Here is a 23,615-nt window from a genome sequence, read left to right as displayed (position 1 = left end):
TAGATGTAATGAAAAGTTACATTGCATATACAGTACATTATCACTTTGATCAGTCTGGTTAAACAGCATGAACTTCATTGTTTCCCATTTTATGGACCAATGACAATAATAAACTTCTATATAGGCAAATGATGATTCATTTCAATTTGTTAACCACGATCGACTGGTTTAGGAAAAAACATCTGTTTTACTTAACCTACTACAAATGTTGTAGTCTGTTGGACACTGTGGACCAGGTCTAAGCATAATGGTACTTATCATTTACTTTAACGTACCACTTCCTATGTGATATAAATATACACTTGTGGTTTTTAACTGTAAAGCCTAACATGCTGGCAGCTCAATGAAATGTGACGCCACTCAGCATGCATGCATCACCACTGGATGTCACCAGTGCTCCACAGATCTGCTGAACTGAGTGCAGACTGATTTTAAACAAGGATAACGTGTCCTGAAGTTAACAAGGGCGTTTAGAAAGGTGCAGAGGACCTGCACAGAACTACAGTATACCAAAGTGTGAAATTAAGTATATAAGTAGGTAATTATCATGAATGTAAGTGAATTCAGTGACATACTGTGGGCCTGCAGTCTAGCTTTCGAAGTCAAATTACAGGAGTGTGGAGGTATGTCCTGATCCACACACTTCCTGTGACTCACACACACTTTGTTCAGACTGCTGAACCCAGCATAGTGGCAGTCAGGCAGTCTTCTCCACAGAGAACCAATCTGGCAGTGATCAGCAAATACACACACAGCTCTAATCCCACCACCATGCAGCCTGTCCATGGCCAGTTTGCCTTTTCTTTTGCAGGCGACTGGTCTCAAAGAAAAAAGAAAAAAGCTGTAAAGAGTTTGTTGCACTGAAAGCACTACAGGCCAGTGTACTGCAGGCAGGTGCATTCATTCTCAATCGACATCTATTTACTTTTAGTTTATTTTTTCAGTGTCCTGTATTTGTCACAGCAATTTGTTCTGAAGCATCGGTGTGGAAACATAATGAAAGACAGCTATTTATAATGAAGGAGAATGTGAACTTTTTCTTTTAAACAAACAAGTCTACTTGAAGTTTTAAATTGGTGCTCAAAGTAAATACACTCTATGGTGAACTAATACAACAAAACTAGAGCAATGACCGCGTCTAGCCTATAAAAGATGAAGACGTTGGTGCACTAGGTGTTGCCTGAAGAACATATGGTCATAACCTTGCTATCATGTGTGTTTTAAAGTAAACCGATGTGAATCCGTTCATTCCTTATTTGACAGAGTAGGCGTGTCCCTGTACACCAATCAAAACGCTGTGCGTTGAGAAAAACTACGCCACGCGGACCAATAGCGAGCCTTTGTTTCAGGTGTTCGGTTGAAGTGTCTGCAACAACACGAGGGGCTGCCAGCCTGCCACGAAACTCGTTCAACTGGCTCCTAAATGAGCACGTAGCCTAACGCTACTGTTCCCACGACAGTGTGAATACGTCAGCCTTTTTATATCGGGGAACTTCTCATGCACGTCGGTGTAACTTTACCCAAAGAGTAATTTAGGCTAACATGACAAAAATTCTGTTAGCTTACAGCGTTGTTAAATCTCTGAGGCGAGGATGTGTGGTGGGCAGAAGAGTAGGAAACACCTCTGCGTGGCTGAGACTTCAAACGTCTAAACATTTTAGCGTGAAGGTAAGCAAACGACATGTGAGTGAAAGTTGTCGGTTGTAAATCCACAACACGTGCGAGAAGAGTTTTGGAGCTTGAACGCCACATCAGGCCATGTCTCTGGACTTCAGGGCGAATTCCTAGGAAAAAAGTTAAAATTGTGCGTTGCATTGCTTCTACACACAGTAAACACGTGTACAGGGCGGGGCAGCCGTTTGTCCAAAACAGCAAAAGCTCATTGATTATTCGGCTTAGACCCAGAACCACAAGAAGCTCTTATTTCAACATAATTGAAAGTAGTGCCACAGTTTACCAGTCAACGCTCACTGCTCTCTGAATGGCTTACCTGCAGCAGCGGCGCAAATGTCATTTGTTGTGGGTTTTCATTGCGCCGAATTTTACACGGTGCTTACATAAATGCACATGTGATTAAATAAAACATTGTACGTTTCTTGTCGATCGTAAGCGTGCGGCATTAAGAAAGAATGCAGCAAATTGCCTAATTTTGAATGCAATTTTGTTCGTTTTTGACAGACGAGTGAAACTTTATGCGTATCAACAAACACAAAGAAAATAGTTTTATAATATTGCAATATGTGTAAGATATAACAATTATATTTCCAGACTGCTGTCTCAGATAATGTTCAGCACGCAGCTGAAATCATTCTGTGCATCATGTGTGGCAATGTCATGGAGAATTGCATCATCTGAGGTGCAACCTGCGCAACACAGTACTTTCTCATCAACGAGCTAACTTTCACATCATGTAACTACGTATTCATATTTAAGCTCTATATATACAGGACTGTCTCAGAAAATTAGAATATTGTGATAAAGTTCTTTATTTTCTGTAATGCAATTAAAAAAACAAATGTCATGCATTCTGGATTCATTACAAATCAACTGAAATATTGCAAGCCTTTTATTCTTTTAATATTGCTGATTATGGCTTACAGCTTAAGAAAACTCTAAAATCCTATCTCATAAAATTAGAATATTTCCTCAGACCAAGTTAAAAAAAAGATTTATAACAGCAAAACAAAATCAAACATTTGAAAATGTCCATTAATGCACTCAGTACTTGGTTGGGAATCCTTTTGCACGGATTCCTGCATCAATGCGGCGTGGCATGGAGGCAATCAGCCTGTGGCATTGCTGAGGGTTTATGGATGCCCAGGATGCTTCAATAGCGGCCTTTAGCTCATTTGCATTGTTGGGTCTGGTGTCTTTCAGCTTCTTCTTCATAATACCCCACAAATTCTCTATGGGGTTCAGGTCAGGGGAATTGGCAGGCCAATCGAGGACAGTAATGCCATGGTCAGTACACCAGTTACTGGTGGTTTTGGCACTGTGGGCAGGTGCCAGATCATGATGGGAAATGAAATCCTCATCTCCATAGAGCTTTTCAGCAGACGGAAGCATGTAGTGCTCTAAAATCTCTTGGTACACAGCTGCATTTACTCTGGACTTGATGAAACACAGTGGACCAACACCAGCAGCTGACATGGCTCCCCAAACCATCACTGACTGAAGAAGAAGCTGAAAGACACCAGACCCAACAATGCAAATGAGCTAAAGGCCGCTATTGAAGCATCCTGGGCATCCATAAACCCTCAGCAATGCCACAGGCTGATTGCCTCCATGCCACGCCGCATTGATGCAGTAATCCGTGCAAAAGGATTCCCAACCAAGTACTGAGTGCATTAATGGACATTTTCAATTTGATTTTGTTTTGCTGTTATAAATCTTTTTTTTTACTTGGTCTGAGGAAATATTCTAATTTTATGAGATAGGATTTTAGAGTTTTCTTAAGCTGTAAGCCATAATCAGCAATATTAAAAGAATAAAAGGCGTGCAATATTTCAGTTGATTTGTAATGAATCCAGAATGCATGACATTTTTGTTTTTTTAATTGCATTACAGAAAATAAAGAACTTCATCACAATATTCTAATTTTCTGAGAGTCCTGTATATATATATAGTGATGGTGCTTAACTGCTTATAATTAGTGCTTAACTACTAATTGGTCACAGGTGAGGGAGTCCTCATCATTTACAGAACAATTTGCATTGTCCTGCAGTTTTAACATGAAATCCGAGACTCGCTGGTGAGTCCTAAACTCCTAAGTCTGTCTTCCTCACATTCATTTCAAACGGTAGTCTTTGGTCTGTACGAACTTGCTTCATATAAAGGGAATGCCTTATTCTTGGGGGGGAAATTGATCTTGTTATCTGCCTGATCTCTTTTAACTCCAAGGCCAAGACTGCCCACCTGGTCTTGGAGGATGGCACCAGGATGAAGGGGTTTTCTTTTGGGCATGATACCTCTGTAGCCGGGGAACTCGTCTTCAATACTGGCCTGGTCGGGTAAGAAGATGTACTTATAAGTTATAAACTTTTTATAAAGACAAAGTTATACTGGAGCTTCTCACTTTATAGAGGCCTATGATTCAATCGCATGATCATGTGTTTCACCATCACACTATTCTGTTGTTTCTCTGCTTCAGGTATCCTGAGTCCCTGACGGACCCCAGCTACAGAGGTCAGATCCTGACCTTAACCTTCCCAATTGTGGGAAATTACGGGGTTCCCAACAGCGAGGAGGTGGACGAGTTAGGCCTGAGAAAACATGTGGAGTCGGAACGCATTCAGGTAAGAAAATCAGCTGTGGTGTTGGTGTTTTCAGGCTTTATGGAGGCCTCGGTGCTGCAATGCATTTCCTTTAAATTCCTGCTTTCGGACTTGGTCCGGACTAAAATATATAATAACATTGTCATTGTTGGTGTGTTATCGTTATGATGCTAAGATTACAGTACAGCCTCACAGGGCCTCCAGCATGCCTGGAGACTCTTGGTCTTTTTATGATAGACACATTTTTTTAAATGGCAAAAGGCAAAAATGAATACTTGGTTTGACCATATTTAAAGATTGTATCTTGGTGTTTCTAGGTAACTGGTCTTCTTGTTCAAGACTACAGTCACGAGTACAGCCACTGGAACTCTGTCAAGTCTTTGGGACAATGGCTACAAGAAGAGAAGGTTTGGATTCCAATGACCATCTGATGATCTGTTGTAATCTCAGAGAGGAGAGTAGGGCTCTGCTGTGGATTTACAAAATGTACTTTCCTTTTTAAAGGTTCCTGCTCTGTTTGGAATAGACACCAGAATGCTGACCAAGATCATCAGAGATAAGGTACTGTAAACACAAAGGTTTGGACTGCACCAAAAGTTCACAAATGGATTGGTTGATCACTCGCTGTCATTTTGCTTGTGATACTCCTCAGGGCACAGCTTTGGGGAAGATTGAGTTTGATGGACAGCCTGTTGAGATATTTGACCCCAACCTGAAAAACCTAATAGAAGAAGTCTCAACCAAGGTAACAGCAGCTAACTATTGTATTTAACATCATAAAAGTGCAGTTCTTCCCAAATGGTGTTGATTAGTGCTAACCCATTTTCTCTATCTCTCCCACTGCTAGGAAATCAAAGTTTTTGGAAAAGGAAACCCAATAAAAGTGGTGGCTGTAGATTGCGGTATTAAACATAACATTATTCGTCTGCTGGTTAAGGTGAGAACTTTTTTTAAAATGTAGTTTAAAAAAAGACATCCTTGTTATTGATTGTGCATCCTCATCTCTACACATGGTGATTATGTTTTAATGATGTAGACCAAAATGACATCTGCCCAAATATAGAAAAGAAACACTCGTTTACATGTAATCTTCAACCTGACTTAGTTAATATGTGATGGTAATGGAAGGTCTAAAAAATGTGTTTGGATTAGTTGGTTTATTATGTTTGTCATCTCTATAAGAGATAGTGTACTTCTCATAATTGTATGCTCCATTTCAATTGTTATTTATGGTGTCAATATCGGCTTGAAATAGTCAGGAAAAGCAGACTTCTAATGCAATAGTCTGTTTGGTTGGTTTGTATTAAAATAAATCCTTCCCTTGTTTGCCTTTTTTATGAGTCTGTTGATGAGTATCTGGCCGGCTGGATGTTCTGATGATACATTATGGCAATATTGCTTTACTGTGGCGGTTGAAGATAGTTTGTTGGACAAAATGAGACACTTTGCTTGCTCTAATTGTTTAATAATTATAGATGCCAATATTATTATTGTTGGAGAACTTTTCGGAGTCTTGAGACGTTAAACATTTGTTATTTTTAGTGAATGTCGGAGCATTCATCATGACATGGGTTTATTTGTGTCATTCATTACAACACATATAAAATCCTATGTTTACAACTAGAGGGATACGTTCTGAACAGATGTCACTTTTTTTTAACTATCAAGTTACTTTACATTCACATGACCATTAAGCAATGTCATAAGATGATATAAGATTGTGTGCGTCTCTCTGCAGAGGGGTGCAGAGGTCCACCTCGTACCGTGGGATCAGGATTTGCAGAGTCTAGACTATGATGGCCTCTTCATCTCCAATGGACCAGGAGATCCGTCTCTGGCCAAGACACTCATCCACAATGTCCGCAAGGTACAAAATAATGCAGTTTCAATTTTTTGATAGTTTGTGCAACATTTGAGGTTTAACCGGTGCTTTTCTTTCATGACCATTTGATTATACTTGTATCATGATCTACACTTTACCTTCATACATATTATTTGTTTGTGTTTTGTCCTGTGAAGGTGGTGGAGAGTGATCGTCCCCAGCCAGTGTTTGGGATCTGTATGGGCAATCAGATCACTGCCCTGGCTGCAGGAGCTAACTCGTATAAGCTACCTATGGGCAACAGGTGAGCTCTCGATTATCTTTGTGTTGCCACCAGCAGTTGGTCAGCGGACTAGTTGACACCACTACGTATCCTGTCACCTGCGTGCATTCACATGTGCGTGCACATGATGATCAAAAATAATAGTGTTTTCTGTGTGTTTGTGGATCCCCAGAGGCCAGAACCAGCCGGTGCTGAATGTGATGACGGGCCAGGCCTTCATTACATCACAGAACCATGGCTACGGCATAGACAGCGAGTCCCTGCCCCCAGGGTGGAGCCCTCTTTTCACCAACGCCAATGATGGCACCAATGAGGTGACTGTCACACTGTCAGAGTCTGTTTCTCAGACAACATGGCATTGTGATATTTTTGTTCTGTCCGTTTCGAGGATTAAACAAAAAAATGTACCGGATTCTCCTACAGTCCAAATGGAGTCAAGCAATTAAGACATGCCGATAGTAGACCACAAAGTCTACACACATTAGTTTACTAAATAACAGTTTCCCAAAATAGACTCGGCTGTTTAAAAAATGCAAACAAATGAAATGCAGAATATTTTTGCTTGATTTATTTTTTCTAATATCAAATCTGCATTTTTTTCCCAGGGCATCATGCACACCAGTAAGCCTATTTTCACGGCCCAGTTCCACCCAGAAGCTAAAGGCGGTCCCACTGACACAGAGGTAATTAAAGACTTTTTTAGCGCTGCATTAACTACCTCAACGCTATACTAGAATGAAGTAAAGGAATCTTTACAGAATGCTACTTGAGTAACATTCGAAGTCGTATATTGAAACGTGACTGAGGCAGAACTGAGGCTTTGTGAAGGTCATTTGCAAATATTGCTGAACAATAACACAATATTTAAGCAGTTAATACATCACTTGCAATGAAAGATGTAATTATGTGTGGTGCCACAGGTGCCTGTCCCTTTCCCCACAATAAGGCGTTGATGATTCTGTGCTACAGTTCTTGTCTCCCACATGACAGGCACAAACTGTCGGTCAAGTCACTGGTCAAAGTATGTTGTAACCTGTCATATTAAGGCAGCATAATAAGACCTGTCCTCTCTACCAGTACATGTAGTTGACAGCTCTGCTGGAGAACTTTTGCTCCTCATGGGTTTTCTTTTGCCGGTATCACAAAAAACATCTTGCACTGTGCCCATGACACATATTGTATTCCCTTGACTGTCAGGAAGAGCAATATTTTTAACTATTCACTTCTTTTATGTTTACCTTCTACATAACACAAAAAGAGTGACAATTTGCCTGACTATGAATGAATAGGCACATTGTCACAGTCTGTTCAATTAGCGCAAATGATCACAGCTGACTGGTTTCATCTTTATGTATTACGGCATTATAACAGATTTAACATTTAACTACTTCCATTGTCCGTCGGTGTCATATCTTTGTAGTCAGAAACAAAGCGCTTCCTAATTTATCATTGGTTTGCTGAGGAAATAAAGTACAAATACATAGATGTATATTTAGAAAATATTGGCTATACAAAGTAGGGAAAACTTATTTCAATACCAGTGGAGGGTAACAAATACTTCAACATAGGCTCCTACTAATGCTATTTGTTTGTTTGTTTTTTCTTTGTTTTTACAGTTTCTCTTTGATGTCTTCATGTCTCTGATCAAGAAAGGAAAAGACGGCAATGTAGTTTCAGTCATGCCTAAAGCACCACACATTCCTCCTAGAGTTCAGGTAAAGCTGTATATCACGCATGTTCAGCACATTTACCTTTATGAACAGATGGGATTTTAGGTGTACAAGGTTATTAAAAAATGTACCAAATAAGTTTCATTCCAAGAAAATACTGGGATTTAGTAATGTTTTAGAGCATTTCTAGTTGGAGTGAAAAATAATAAGAAATTGACACCTGGGTCAATGCCGTCTATTTGTGTAACTGCAGGTGTCAAAGGTGCTCATACTGGGTTCTGGTGGCCTCTCTATTGGTCAGGCTGGAGAGTTTGACTACTCTGGATCTCAGGCCATTAAGGCCTTGAAGGTAAGAGATAACAAGTGTTGTTAATCTGTTGCTGGAATGCTGTACTACTTGCTCCTTGAGTAACATTTACTAATGACAGCCCCAATCTGTTTTAGAATATCATGGTTTCCATTATTTCTTTTTTTGACCTTTATAATATATATATTACATTTTTTTTAACACATTTTTATTACCTTTTAGAAGACATTTCAAGAATAAAGATCGTTGAATGATATAGTGTGCATACTTATGGTACCCAAAGCACAGGGTAGACTGAATCCCTTTTAGCTGCTTTGGTTTCAATGTCCTTCATGTTGGCTCACTCTCATAGTTTACTGGGACATGTACAGAACAGAGCGATCATCACGGTTTTAGTAAAACCTGTGCTTTCTCTACTCAAAATGCCTGCTGTGTAAACAGCCTACTATCAATAGTTGCATTTTGCCAGACTAACATTTTTATCTTTCTGGGTCCACACCTCTGGACATTTATCCCACTCTCGAACACTTTGACCCGTGTCACTGGCATCCCGTCAACTTTAACCCTCCAAATGCCACTGCGTTACCAAGGTTACGGTACCGCTCTTAAAGAGACGGGGTCACTCTTACCGGAAGCCATCATAGCAATCTCACTGACTCCTAACCGGTTGCTTCCCTCTACACCACTAGTCCCATGAATCATGTCCTCCAAGCCGAGGCCACAACAACACTCTCTTTCTTTTAAATATATAATAATTAACCTTGTGGACATGTTGTAGGAAGAAAACCTGAAGACCGTGCTCATGAACCCAAACATAGCCTCCGTTCAGACCAATGAAGTGGGCACCAAGCAGGCCGACAAGGTCTACTTCTTGCCTGTCACTCCACAATTTGTAACGGAAGTCATCAAGATAGAGCGTCCAGATGGCATCCTGCTCTCCATGGGTGGACAGACTGCACTCAACTGCGGTGAGATGTGTGCAACTGTTGGTGGTAAAGTCTAGTGGACTTCTGTATAAGTAACCTAACCATAAGCAGGGAGGAAGTAACTTGCACCAATAAGAGGTGAAACTCTTGTTACTGTAGGGCTCCTAAACTGGGTTTCACCGACAGGGATGCATTTTTACCCCCATTTGAATCGTGGTTTGACTTTAAAAAAAACTTAAATCTAGCTTTAAATTGTGAAATTAAGAAACAACTGGTAGAAAACTCCCATATATAATGTGATCCAGTCATAACTTCAAACGTACTTTTGAGGAGGTTAAACTTTTGAAATGGTTGCCTTTTTGAGATTGTTTTAGCAGTAATCGTGCTCCTTGAGGAAAGTTAAGAGACGGTCTTCACTCAATTGAGTTTTATGATGCTGCTGAATTTCTCAAGCACGGACACCCTCCATATTGATTTAACAACATTTTGGTTTGAACTTGTTTTTACATGACAAAGATTTTAATTTTATTTTGTTTTTAATTCTACAACAGCGCTTTGCTTTATTTAAACGTAGTTTAGTTATACTCTGTTTATAACTTATCGTTAAATAAGCAAATCCTTGTTGGTGCAACCCAGCCTAATGATGGAAACATACACTAAATGACATGGGCAATGCTCTGAAAGACTTTTCAACTAATTTGAGTTTCTGGTTGAGATTATACTCTTTATATTTGGATTGGTGTCTTGTGCTTTGTTCAGGAGTTGAGTTGTTCCAGTCTGGTGTCCTGGAGCAGTACGGGGTAAAGGTGCTAGGAACTCCGGTGGAGTCCATCATGGCCACAGAGGACAGACAACTTTTTTCTGACAAACTGATGGAGATTAATGAGAAGATTGCACCCAGTTTTGCTGTGGAGTCAGTAAGGATCAAAACAAATAAGTTCATTTTGTAAAATGTATACATTTTGCACATACAGTATATATGCATTTGTTTGTTTGTTAACGCAACTGTTGTCTTAACTTTTGTGCATCCCTTTCGAAAAGTACCTCTGATGTCCTCGGAGACAGAAACTTCAACTCAATAACTCAAAATCGGAAGTCATATTATTCAGTTTCCCAAACAATAATACCAGTCTCATCGAGAGTGAATTTGGTCCCCTGGCTGCCTATTTAACACCGCTTGCCAGAAATCTGGGTGTAATGTTTGACTCTCAATTGAACTTTTTATCACAGATAAACAAAAACTGTCCAGTCCTGCTTCTTTCAATTGCGACTCATTTCAAAAATTAAACCCATACTGTCACGGTTAGACCTGGAAAAAATCATTCATGCACTCATCTTCTCGAGACTGGACTACTGCAACTCCTTTTTTTCCGGCATTCATCAAAAATCCATCTCCTGCCTCCAACTAGTCCAGAATGCAGCAGCTAGGCTTCTGACTGGCTTTAACAGACGACATCACATTACCCCAGTCCTGGCCTCTCCACTTTTAAAGCACGCCTGGGTCTGGCTCCAAGTTATATCATTGAAATGTTAGCCCCTTATGAGCCAGCACGCAGCCTTCCAAAGGGAAGGCTTAAGCTATGGCCGTGCGTTGAAACCTGCCGCCCTCGGGTCGACTTTGGGGACTTACATGAAACAGTAGTCAGTAACTTCTTTTTAACTTCTTTTTATCACTTCATTTTTTATATTTTAGCTTTTAAGTGATTAAGTGATTTCTTCCTTTTTTTGGTTAATTTTGTTTAGTTTTTCTGATTTTTATTTTTTTTTTATATTTTATATATATATTTTCTACATTTTTTTATATATTATATATTTTTTATTTTATTTTTTTTTTTTTTTGACTTGACTCTGTAGAACACTTTGTAAACATTGTTTTTTTTAAAGTTATATAAAGTTATTTATTATTATCATATTTTTATCTTTATCTAAATCTAAATTATTCCAATTAAACCCATTAATTCATTCATTTCATGTTAATATAATGAATACCTGTAAACAACAAACATAAAAAAAATGTTTTGTGTTTTTTTGTGAATTTAGAAGAAAAAAAAAGAAAGCAAAGCTTGGGAAATAAGGACAAGAACAGACAAGAACAGGTAAAAAAAATGTATTAAAAACACACATCATTACAGCATAACATCATGCATTATATTATATGAAAATATAATTAATGCAAATATAATGCATGATTGTGTTTTTTTTCTTTTAAAACTCTAACTGTCAGCGTTTTCCAAGCGCTTTTTACATAAACAAAAAAAATTTTTAAAAAGTTTTCTAAGAGTACAGAAAATAAATAGAAGCAAAATGGAAAAAAGACCATGCAGTGTCAGAAATCATTTCATAAAAGTCAGCGACAAATGGTGAAGATTTCAAACAAAATGTAAAAGATGATCAACACATTTAAATTAAAAAGCCCCTCAGGATGTAAAGGGGATAGATTATAAGGAGGTAATACAGTATAATATATGTGCGCATCTTTCAGGTATCCGATGCCTTGAAAGCTGCAGAGGTGATTGGTTACCCGGTGATGTTACGGTCGGCCTACGCCCTTGGAGGGCTCGGATCTGGTCTGTGTGCCAACAAAGAAAAGCTGGAGGAAACTGCAAGTCAGGTCAGAATAAATGGTGTAATGTAGAGAAGGTGGAGGCATCTGGGCAACATTATAATTATTATTATTCGTCATTTCTTTCCTTTAAGAAGTGAATAGTTTGCTGTTGTTTAGCAACAGTATTTTGTGGTCTAGTACAGTACTATTGAATACATTATTGTCAGAAAGATGAATTGGTTATAATCTGTGATTGCAAGGTGCAGAATGAACAGTCTGTTATAGACCGTTTGTTGAATGCATACTTTGTTAGCTAATTCCTGCCACTGTTAAGTACAGAGCAAAGATAGTTTGCACGGTCCTTGTCTAATCTTTGACAAAAGAATAAAGTGATAACCATGATAAACACTTCCCTTTATTTAACCTTATATCCTCATTATGATCAAAAAGAGTATTATAATCATTTCTGTCCATTGCATGTGTTAGTGTGTAAACATGTCTTTGGAATAGGTTCCAACATTTCATTTGTATTCCTAGTCTCAATATATTACTCACTTATTCACACACCATTTTATACATTGTTGGTACAATTATGTCGGGAAGATGCAATGAATTACATTGTGAACATAAAAGTAACAAAACAAAGCTTTTCAGTTGAGGCTGTGCTTTGGAAGTCGTTAATGTTACAAAGGTAAAACACTTTAAGAAGAGCCTGTTTAATACACATGTGAATAGGCATCATAACACATGTTTGATGCAATCCAATACAGTGATCCTAGAAATAATGTACTACAGTGTAACTATGAGGTTTAGAGATTTTGAGACTGGGAGAGAATGTGTTCAATTATTGAGTCTGCAATTAATTGTGTGAGTGTACTGAATTGCATTATTTTGTTAAGTATGTATGTAGCCACCTGGATAGAATATGCAAAAAAATTCCCGGCAATGTATTTGTTACATTAAACTATTGGAGCAAATAGTGTGTGTACATAAACACCCAGCTAATTTTTTATTATTTCTACTGAATGTTTATTTTTGTATGTGTCAACCCAATAACTGTTTACACATCCCACATATTTTTCATTACAGTTTCATAATTATTAAGCCTTGGTTATAAGTATTAGAATTGCTCCAAATTGCCACAACTGATTGTACATTTTCTAATTGTAGTATTTAAATTGCAAATCTCTTCTATTTAATCATATTGTGAGGGTCTACATGTTCCATAAACATCAGCTGTGACATCACATAGCTTCTGTGAAGACAGCTGTGTACCATCATGCACCAGGGTGAGTTATAACGATAACAAACCCTGGTTCACACCTAAACTCAGCAAGTGACTCTGCTGCTGTCTGGAAAGGCCCGAGACAGATCATCACCTACATGCCCCCCCCCCCTCCCTCCCTCCCTCCATGAATGAGTTGGGCGTGTCCTGACTCTATCCCCGATGACCACACCCACCAGCTGTAGACCACCAGGTCCCCCTGCCCCAGCTCAGCAGGGGCCTATGCCTAATAACCATCCACCCCAGAGTCCCCCCTATCCTCCATCATAATGATGACTCTATTCTTTAGAGAGACGTGAACAGGCTGTCCAGTCACCAATCTGTCAAGCTCCTAAAGTACGCCGATGACACCACCCTCATTGGACTTATATCTAGTGGGGATGAGTCCGTTGGGCTCATTAACAAAGCCCCCCCACTGACTCAGACACTTGCATCCCTAGGACAATGACTTGCAGTTACACTCCCTTGCACAACTTCTCTTTTTACACTTTTAATCACATACTTCTCTTAAAGTACTGTTTGTTTGGTTTATCATATTTTCTTGTAATTCTATTTTTTTATCATGCCTTTTACTATAGTAAGTGTATTATAGTTTATATTTATTGTTACGCACCAACTGGCCAAATTCCTTATGTGAAGATACTTGGCAATAAACTGTTTCTGTGTAACAATCATTTTCTGTGCATTTCGTACTGTAGGCTCTGGTTATGAGCAAACAGATTCTGGTGGAGAAGTCTTTGATGGGCTGGAAGGAGGTGGAATATGAGGTGGTGAGAGACGTGGCTGATAACTGCGTCACCGTCTGCAACATGGAGAATTTTGATCCGCTGGGCATTCACACAGGTACTAAAGCTAAACACAGTATGACATGCTGACATAACTGTCTTCAGGCTGTCATGCACCGTTTTATGTTCTACTTTCTTTCCAATGTTGTGTTCTCACCTTTGTTTCACCGTTTGATTCAGTTGTTTGCTTTTTGTATTGTATCGTCCTCAAAACCCCACATTTCCTCTCTGGGGACGTTGCTTCAGGGTGAGCGGGTTTTCTTTTTGCTCTTCTCGTGCACGCCGGTTGTTCTCCTTCACCAAGTTTACTGCGTACCCGACAAGATGACAGATGTTATAGACAGTTGTTGTCCTTGTGTTATTTCTTTGTCTTGTTTCAGTAGATCAACAAAAGCATTGAAAGTCGATAAGCCTGTGGATTCAATTCACACAGCTGACATCTTAGATTTCTACAGGCTGAGATACTTGAAGTGTAACTAAGATTAAAGATGGTTTGAGTGGTCTCTTAAAGCCCCAATATGTAGTTTTTCCCTTTTAGCGACCCCTTCAGTTTTTGAGGTATTTTAACGTTTACTTCAGTGTCGTAAATACCCAGTTACGATAGACGCAGCCTCGCATACAATTGTATTGAGTTAGGATCATGTGTTGTCCTGTATTATAATTATTATTGTTATTATTTGTACGTGTCACGGGTTATAAAAGGTGACGAGGGGGAGGTGACGCGAGGGTTTTTTGTTTGGAGAGCGGACTCAGAACGGCAGCAATCCGGCGACTGTTTCTATTTTGGATTTATACCAACGGGCGGGATCACTAATACGAAGACTGCGCAGGAACACTGAACTGGGCCCAGCACCTACCGGACTCGGGTGAAGTAGCGCGGGGATTGAACGCGGTGCCTCGCCACGTTTCCGCCTGGTCGGTCAGCTGTTTGCCGGCTTTTGGGGGGAGGGGGGGTGTGTGCAGTCATTTACTTTTGTTTTGGGGGACTGCAAAGACTTTGGGGACTGTCGGGATCCGGGATTATACTGCTTTGAGTGTGTTTGATTGTTTGTTGTGTGTGTGTGCATTGTTGGGGAATGCAGATGCATTGAATTTTATTTAATATAATAACATTTGGGTTTGGCGATATCGACTGCGTTTTTCTTTTACGACCATTTGAGCAGAGAGTTAACACCAGAATTCAGATCCGCCCATTCCCTTTTTTAGCGTATTGTACCTTTTCCCTTGATTGAGTTGCTAACGTCGAATTGTTACAACATAACCAAAAGAATGACAACATTTAGTTTAGATGAAATACCGATCGCGTTTTCAGCCTATATACGTTGTTTTCTAAATGTTCGAATGTGGGGTACGTGTGATCGAATACAATATTGTTGACAACACCAAAAAGCTACATAAAAAAGCTACCCTTATACTGTAGCTGCGAGCGTGGACTGGCACTATATGACATTGCGTAATCACTGCCGGAAAGCAGGTCGAAGTACATCCGCCCCGGAGCGGGCGGCTCCAGAATCCTACATAGCGGAGTTATTTCCCCACAGACCCCCGATGGCAATGGCGGAGGCGCACATCGCCATATTAAAAGTCATTGTAGCGGCACAATTTTTTTCAAGCTGTTATTTTAAGGTACAATTGTTACATAGTGTTACTTTAAAGTGTGCTTTTCATAAAAAATGCATTGACTGGAGGTCAATGCTTTTTTTATGTATAGCTTCTCATGTATAACCATATATAACAACTTCCTAAAACAAATTGTACAGGTTGTAATGACTATAAAAAAAACTATATTGTTAGGCAGATATGTCTCGCTAATTACAAGAACTGTAACTTAAAGATGTGAAGAAAAGAGAACTGCTTTACATGGGATAATTGCTGTTTCTAGTTAATCTAATTTCATGTGAGAAACAAGCTTTTGTTGCTATATTTGTGATCTCTATTAACCAAAAGCCAAGTTCAGAGACTTTTGATCGTGTTTGATCCTTGTCCCACTTCCCCCTCAGGTGACTCCATAGTCGTGGCTCCTAGCCAGACATTGTCCAACGAAGAGTACCACATGCTCCGGGAGACGGCCATCAAAGTGGTTCGTCACCTTGGCATTATAGGCGAATGCAACATCCAGTATGCCCTAAACCCGCTGTCCCTGGAGTACTGCATCATCGAGGTTAACGCCCGGCTCTCCAGAAGCTCTGCTCTGGCTTCCAAAGCCACTGGGTAAGAGAATGCGTTTATACAAACGGAAGTTGCACACGAGTTGGACAATATCAAAGCGGAGCTCTTGGATCTTTTCAGTAGGACAACGTATAGGAGTCAACACGCATCACCGTTTTGATGAAGGTCGTTCCTGATCGTGCTCCTAATGTCTATTTGTTGCCGAAACGTCAACCAGTAGTTGATTTGGTCTTCTTGGTCCATGTCTCACAGGTATCCCTTGGCTTTTGTTGCAGCCAAGCTGGCTTTGGGTATCCTGCTACCCGAGATCAAGAACGCTGTATCGGAGAAGACCACAGCCTGCTTTGAACCCAGTCTAGACTACATCGTCACCAAGATCCCCCGCTGGGACCTGGACCGCTTTCAGGGCATGTCCCATGAAATAGGCAGTGCCATGAAGAGTGTTGGAGAGGTGGGGGAGGATCCACGGATAAACAACATTCGCTCATTGTCCAGCTCACTCATCCACTTGCTTATTCTCTATGCTCACACACACGCGTTATTTAGTTATGTATTTCCCTCTTCCGGATTCAGGTGATGGCAGTTGGCCGGACCTTTGAGGAGAGTGTGCAGAAGGCCCTGAGGATGTGTCATCCATCAGTGGATGGCTTCGTGCCCCGGCTGCCACTCAAGAAAGCTTGGGCTGACCCCCAGGACCTGCAACAGGAGCTGGCAGTGCCCTCCATCACCCGCATCTTTTCCATCGCGAAGGTATACTAGTCTTTGATAACGTTAATAATGAATGACTCTGACTATAGCTTTGTCATTAAAATCAAATTTGGACTGAAAAATAATCATGAAAAAAACATGGAGGCAGAGCAAGATGTGTCCTTGGCCAACCTGTATGCTCGATGTGAATGCTTAATTGTGTGAAATTTAGTTTTTGGTTAAATAGTTTCACAGGAGTTCTAATATTTGGAAAACACAAACGACACTATAGTGTTGGATAATCAAACTAAAATATTTTTTTTAAACGTGGCTGAGGACTATTCCAAATATAATCAAATAATTTTTTTGCTAAAACGGCTTTTGTGCATGCCTACAAGTGTTGTTAGCCTTCCTGTTTGCTCATAGAATCAGACGACAGTGAAACGGCACTTTCATAATCGCATCTGCACACAGGGTCAAGTTCTGCCATTCAAACAGACATTGGATGATTGCAAGGTCAAAAACTTTTGTTCAGGCATCACAAACAAAAGCACCAACCATTAGCATATTTCTTGAACATTTGTTACAATATGTATTTAGAAAGTGGATCGTAGTTCTGTTTTGCAACAACATTTCTTCTGAAATTACACAAGATACTAAAACTCTTATGGTAAGTGACAGGAGTCATCATGTGCAACTTGATTAGAAGCTCCTTCTTTACAGGGCAAGGTAGGTTTTTACTGCTTCGACAAATCCTCCCACACTACCCTGGAATGATTCCCCAGGTCAGCCATATAACGTCAAAATGATGCAACATATTTACAAACTGTCAGAGCAGCACCTGTGTCCTCTTGCAATATTGGCAAAGTAATATACTGTTCCTACAATATATGTTACATGACGTTTAATCATAAGCAATTTATGAATGAATCTGGTGAAACGTTGTAAAACCCATTGGATGTCTTTGCTCTGGGAATGTTCCCATAAAGGGCCTTACTGATGAACTTCATGATAAATGCTCGATCTATGTTCAGTCTGTTTTATGTCTTCTCCTCCAAGGCCCTTCACAGTGGAATGAGTGTTGATCAGATCCACCAGCTAACAGCCATAGATAAGTGGTTCCTCCACAAACTCAAAAGGATAACGCTGCTGGAGCAGCACCTGGAAAACTTCAACAGGTAGCGATTTTATTTTTTATGGATGTGGTCATCAATTCATGTGTCGTTGAAATATTCAAGGGATACACATTATGTTTTAGCCTTTGTTTGATTAATATAGTGCTTTATAAATAAAGAGTATTATTATTATTAAAGCTACACAATGCTTTTCATGGTTGAACCAATATTAAAACATTTCAGGACATTAGGTAAGTGAACTGGGTGCTAAAAGGTTCAGAATAAAAGTGTAAAAATAAAATAATGTCACATTATGCAAGTCTGAGGCCTTCAGGCAGGGAGTTTCAGAGCCGAGGGGTGTTTACCTCAAAAGCCCATTCAACGTTGGTCTTGAGCCGGTACTCGGGGAAAACCAGCAGAACCCTGCCTGAGGATCTGAGGCTGCAACCCGGCTCATGGGGGAACAGAGATTCAGCAATGTAGCAGAGGGCTGAACCATTGAGTGCTTCAAATGCGATCAGTAGCAAGAGATGGCGTATGTCTCAACCCTTAGTTTAAGGAGTTGCAATAATCTAAAGAAGAGATACAACCATGGACCACCTTCTCAAAATCAGGCCGGGAGGGAAAAGACCCGGGGTCTCATTTACATAACGGTGCGTAAAGGATCCCCACTAAATGTTTGCGTATGTTCAAAGGAGGAAATGCACGGACGCCAAAGAATATTCCGATTACTACATCCTTGCGTACGTCGTTCTTCACGGTGAACAATGCAGCCACCGAGAAGGACACGTTTAGTCCCAACAGTGCTAGAGTCGTCATGGTGCAACACAACGCATCCTGTGTCACTGCAGTTTTTCTGTGATGATTCCTGATTTTGCTTCCAAAATGGTCACGAGTCAGTCGGTGGAATAGCAGTATGATCAGGACTGATAAGCTTAGGTGATCGTACGAAAAACCGTCACTGTCTTTATTTGTAGATATTGTCGAAGGTTGGGAAAAGATGACCAGGACGGCAAAGTAAAATTCAAAACAAAGTGGATGGAACCAAGTGTCGTAGAACAAAAAGTCCGAAGACACAATATTTAACGCGCAGCACGGGGCTGGATGAAGTCAGCTAAAGGCATCGTTCGATGACAGACTCAAGTTCTCAAGGAGAACATGACTCTTTATAATCTAAGAGCACGCGTGATTGGATAATATAGATGGCGACGTCACTCGGTCTAAACTGTGTCCGTCTCATTGGTGGAGCTCAGGGTGGTCCCACCCTCTTGGCTCACGACAGCAACAGTGGTTGGTTAAACAGATGGAGGTGTTCCTGGTTTAGACTTTGAACACCTTCTGATGGAGCTCAGGGTGGTCCCACCCTCTTGGCTCTGATCTTCTCGCCATCGTCCTACAGTCAGTGTGTGTGTATGTTGTTCCATCTAAAGCAGGAGGTGTGCAGTTTCTACTTCGGAGGTGCTGGTTTCTTTAACATAATAGAAACTAAAAAGGCTTTGAAACTATCTGTTGCTTACATAAACAAGTTCTTTGGCGGTGACGGGTACGGCTCTTATTAAATCTCAATTCTACGACTGAGCGGTCAGGGTGAGGTCAGAGCCAGGGGTTCCTAGTTAACCTCCCTGTGTGGATGGGGGGGTTGTGCCTAGCTCATGCCTAGTACTCCCTGTGTGCCTGTGTCCTCTTCTGGCCGAGGTCAAGAAGAGTTTGTACCTGTCTGCTCCTTATGAGGCAATGTCAGGATGTTCCAAAGCATGTGTATGTGCTCTCTGGTCAGGGCCTTACTGCCATAGAATGACACAAGGTATGGTGCTTCGGGGCCTTAATACAATGTAAGGGACATGGGGTACTATGTATGTATTTTTATATTCTTAACAATATTCCTAATTTACACTCCATATGCGTAAACGGTCTAAATACCACACCTGGTGACTATTCGCCACATGTGGTGACTGGAGAAGGTAGTGTGGGACAGTCACCATGGTTACTCATCTGCTCCAGTGAGCTCTGATACTGTCATCGGATTGTTGTTTTCAGTTTGTCTGTGTACAGTCTACCGAATCTATTCCTATTGAATAAACCATGAAAGAATAAATACAGTCGGGTTCACTGCAGCGATGTTACATGAAGTGAAATTAAATATGTAAGGGGCATTGTTATACCTCTAATGATGCCTCATGTCATTTCTACAGTCTGGCTTTAATTCACCATCCGCGTCGCCAATTTCCCCCATCTCCAAAATGTTCGTACGCATGGGTCAGTTTTTGTACATGTGTTCACACTCTCCCGTCTTTAGTTTTTTAAAAGAGGGGTCAAATCTGACAGTAGGATGTGCACTAAAACATGAATGGAATTTGTCAAAAATATTAAGTATTCATAAAAGCAATCAACTCCAAGTAGACGGTTTTCTTTAGAACCTTTTTAAATGTGTTTTTTAGAAATGGGTCATTTCTCGGATTTTGAAAAGATTTCTTTGATTATGACTGTTTGATATGAAGGTTTCATATGCTATTGGAGAAGGCCTGGCTTCTTTTATAGTTTGGTATAAAACCACAAGGCAGTCCTTTTTTTACTATTGTCTTTCTGCTCGTCGACCTTTTCTCTTTATTTCTCTGGTGTAGTTGTTAACCAAGGGATGCAGTGACTTTTAAAGGTGCTATCGAGTCAAGAACGGCTTTGAAAGTATTTGAAAAGTATTCTCGTTCGTATTCTTATGCAGACGTATTTGGTTTAAGGTTATTGCTATGTGTAGATGCAGTTGTAAAGGCCTTATAAAATCGGTCAGCAGAGTTTACATCAAGGACAAGAGAAGAAAAATAAGTAGCCACTGTGGGAGTAGAGGATGGAAGGAAGGACTTAAAAAATAATGGCTCTGCTGGACAAGAATTAATGATGATATAGTGCGAGTGTGAGAGTTAGGACACATCAGGACACAGTCTCCTCTCTCTGTGTCCTTATGTAAAGGTATGCATACGAGAGTGTAGATGGTGTTGTTTCTCAAGCACGACACTGTAGAGTAAATGTTACATTTACTATATGGTATCTCTGACTCGCTGCTTTTGCTTGATGGTTGAAAATATCTAGTCAAGTGGAACTATCTGCTCCAAAATGCAGTACTTCCATCCATCCATAAGGTTGCAGTCCATTGCACGACATGTGGACTCATGGATTATTCTTTATGGAATAAATTGTTATTCCTTTCGGAGTCCCAATGCTGTCTCTGTCTCTGCCCCATACACATCTATCACCTGGTTATCTGTCCCTTTACAGCTGCCATAGATTTGTTGGTTTGCAGGATAGTATTGGCATTTTGCTACAGACAATTCCGTAACTGTTGTCTGACCACAATGCATTAAAACCTGCAGGGAAATTCTATAAATTTGTTTTAATTTATAAATTTAGCTTTACAATTTTAAAATGAAAATATTTCATGATAGTATTATAAGTCACAGCAGTGTCCTGACTAACACAGCACGCAACAATCCACTTCATACATACTTGTGACTGGTAAATTATGGCCATTTGTCAGTTCTCTCTATACATAATAAAATATTCTTCAATAGGAAAATATTAGTCCTCAAAATGAGATGGACCCCCATCTCTGCACAGCTCTCTTCCTCTCTGGTGGTTTGTTTCTTCTCAACTGCCTCGCTCTCACTTTTTGCCCTCGGGCTCTCACCTGGACAGCCTCTGTGAGTTTCTCTGGCTCAGCCACTCTGGCCGGTGTGGACGCGTCCACCATCTCCTGGATCACTGACTACCTCACAGGCAGACCACAGTTTGTCAGAATGGGCCGTGTGCTGTCTGGAACGGTGGTCAGTGATGTTGGAGCCCCACAGGGAACTGTTCTGTCTCCCTTCCTCTTCACCCTGTACACCAGTGACTTCCAGTACAACACGGAGTCATGCCATCTGCAGAAGTACTCTGATGATTCTGCAGTGGTCGGGTGTATTAGGGATGGACGGGAGGAGGAGTACAGGGCAGTGGTGAGTGACTTTGTAAAGTGGGCCGATGAGAACCACCTGCGGCTGAACGTGGCCAAGACCAGAGAGATGGTGGTGGACTTCAGGAGGAAGGCGACAGCTCCTACACCTCTGAGTGTCCTGGGAGTGGACGTGGACATGGTGGAGGTACAAGTACCTGGGCGTCTCCATCGACAGCCGACTGAACTGGAAGGCCAACATCAACGCTGTGTACAAGAAGGGGATGAGTCGACTCTTTTTCCTGAGAAAGCTTCGATCCTTCAACGTGTGCAGCAAGATGTTGGAGTTATTCTACCAGTCGGTTGTGGCCAGTGTGCTGCACTTTGCCATTGTCTGCTGGGGGAGCAGCATCGGAGCCGGTGACACCAGCCGTCTTAACAAACTGGTTAGGAAGGCTGGCTCCATCATCGGCTGCCAGCTGGAGCACCTGGAACAGGTGGTGGAGAGGAGGACGTTGAAGAAACTGGTGTCCATATTGGACAACCCGGACCACCCTCTCCACCACCTCCTACAGGGACAGAGGAGTACTTTCTCCAGACGTCTCCTCACGCTCCGCTGCCACAAGGAGAGATACAGGAGAACATTCCTGCCGACGGCTATGAGGCTCTACAACAGTTCACCTCTTGCCAGATCACCCTAACCCTTCTTATATTTTGTGTTTTGTTTTTTTATTCTTGTGTGTTGCTGCTACTGACTCGACAAATTTCCCCTTGGGGATTAATAAAGTATATATCTATCTATCTATCTACCTGCTGCTTCCTTCTCACTCTGCTGTTTAATAATGAATGTCTGGTGGGCGCCCAGCGCAACCCGCTGACACATGGAAGGCTGTTGTAGTCTCCACTGCCTCTGAAGCAGGGGACACTGGGATGGACACAACAATCGGCTGCTGCCCGACTGATGGAGCGTAGAGCTGAGCACGCACACACACACACACACACGCGTGGTCAGCAGCACCATGATGTGTGTGCATAAAAGCGGTGGATCTTCTATTGCTGTAGTTGAGACTGAAGGATATTTATTGATAAAGATGATGAGCATCCTTTTAAAGGAATTTTATTTTTCTTTGTACAAAAAGAGTTCTCCATAAGTAATCACGGTAAGTAAACAGACTAGTTACTTGAAATAAGATTTCCACTCTGATAATGAATATCTTCATTTCAAATGACAACCAATGATTTGTCCTGTCATGTGATGAATATTGATATTTATAACATTACACATGTGAAACTATTTTATTTTGTTAGCGGAACAGATCAGGTTGACTGTAGTATAACTAGAATTATTATGGCCATACCATGTCTGCACGAGTTGCACTCTCTAAGAGTACATTATTTTTCATCTGACAATTATCCATACCATTAGCACATGTTAAGTTAATTAAATGATAAAGAAAATTGTAAAAAGACAACTTCAGAAATCCCCCCAATTTAAAAAAAAAAGCTGAATCTTATTTTAGCTGAAACCAGAGGATGCCGTTAACTTAAAATATGAGTGAAACTATATTTGTTATCAAAATATCATATTCCATATTCTGCATTGACATTTTGCTTTGGATAACTATTTAATAAAATGTATATAGACATAAACAGCTAAATCCATTTCTTCACTTTTTGAATATACACACACATAAAAAAAACACAATATCTTGATGTGTGAGAGCAAATGTATGAAAGGTTTATGGCATGCAAAGTATGTCCCTCTTGCTTTAAACAGCTCTTTCAGAGTATAATTACACACAAGACGACCAAGCTCACTGATCAA

General features: G+C 40.6%; 1 protein-coding gene across 1 annotated transcript in view; it reads left to right on the top strand.

The window, feature by feature from the left end:
* The first annotated feature begins 1,387 nt into the window (after positions 1–1,387).
* The window catches only part of cps1 (carbamoyl-phosphate synthase 1, mitochondrial), a 46,789-nt gene continuing 24,561 nt past the window's right edge, over positions 1,388–23,615 (top strand). The window contains exons 1-21 of the mRNA XM_056424242.1: positions 1,388–1,668; positions 3,901–4,010; positions 4,151–4,295; positions 4,592–4,681; positions 4,779–4,835; positions 4,927–5,019; positions 5,122–5,211; positions 6,013–6,141; positions 6,294–6,400; positions 6,552–6,693; positions 6,985–7,062; positions 7,996–8,094; positions 8,303–8,398; positions 9,135–9,324; positions 10,042–10,199; positions 11,765–11,893; positions 13,811–13,955; positions 15,898–16,108; positions 16,319–16,517; positions 16,640–16,816; positions 17,813–17,931. Of these exons, the coding sequence (XP_056280217.1) occupies positions 1,543–1,668; positions 3,901–4,010; positions 4,151–4,295; positions 4,592–4,681; positions 4,779–4,835; positions 4,927–5,019; positions 5,122–5,211; positions 6,013–6,141; positions 6,294–6,400; positions 6,552–6,693; positions 6,985–7,062; positions 7,996–8,094; positions 8,303–8,398; positions 9,135–9,324; positions 10,042–10,199; positions 11,765–11,893; positions 13,811–13,955; positions 15,898–16,108; positions 16,319–16,517; positions 16,640–16,816; positions 17,813–17,931 (2,690 nt within the window). The 5' untranslated portion in view covers positions 1,388–1,542. The remainder of the gene's footprint in view (positions 1,669–3,900; positions 4,011–4,150; positions 4,296–4,591; positions 4,682–4,778; positions 4,836–4,926; positions 5,020–5,121; positions 5,212–6,012; positions 6,142–6,293; positions 6,401–6,551; positions 6,694–6,984; positions 7,063–7,995; positions 8,095–8,302; positions 8,399–9,134; positions 9,325–10,041; positions 10,200–11,764; positions 11,894–13,810; positions 13,956–15,897; positions 16,109–16,318; positions 16,518–16,639; positions 16,817–17,812; positions 17,932–23,615) is intronic.

The sequence above is a fragment of the Pseudoliparis swirei genome, chromosome 2 (genome assembly GCF_029220125.1).
Source record: "Pseudoliparis swirei isolate HS2019 ecotype Mariana Trench chromosome 2, NWPU_hadal_v1, whole genome shotgun sequence".
NCBI classification, from domain to species: Eukaryota; Metazoa; Chordata; class Actinopteri; order Perciformes; family Liparidae; genus Pseudoliparis; species Pseudoliparis swirei.
This window is presented reverse-complemented; position numbering and strand designations above follow the sequence as displayed.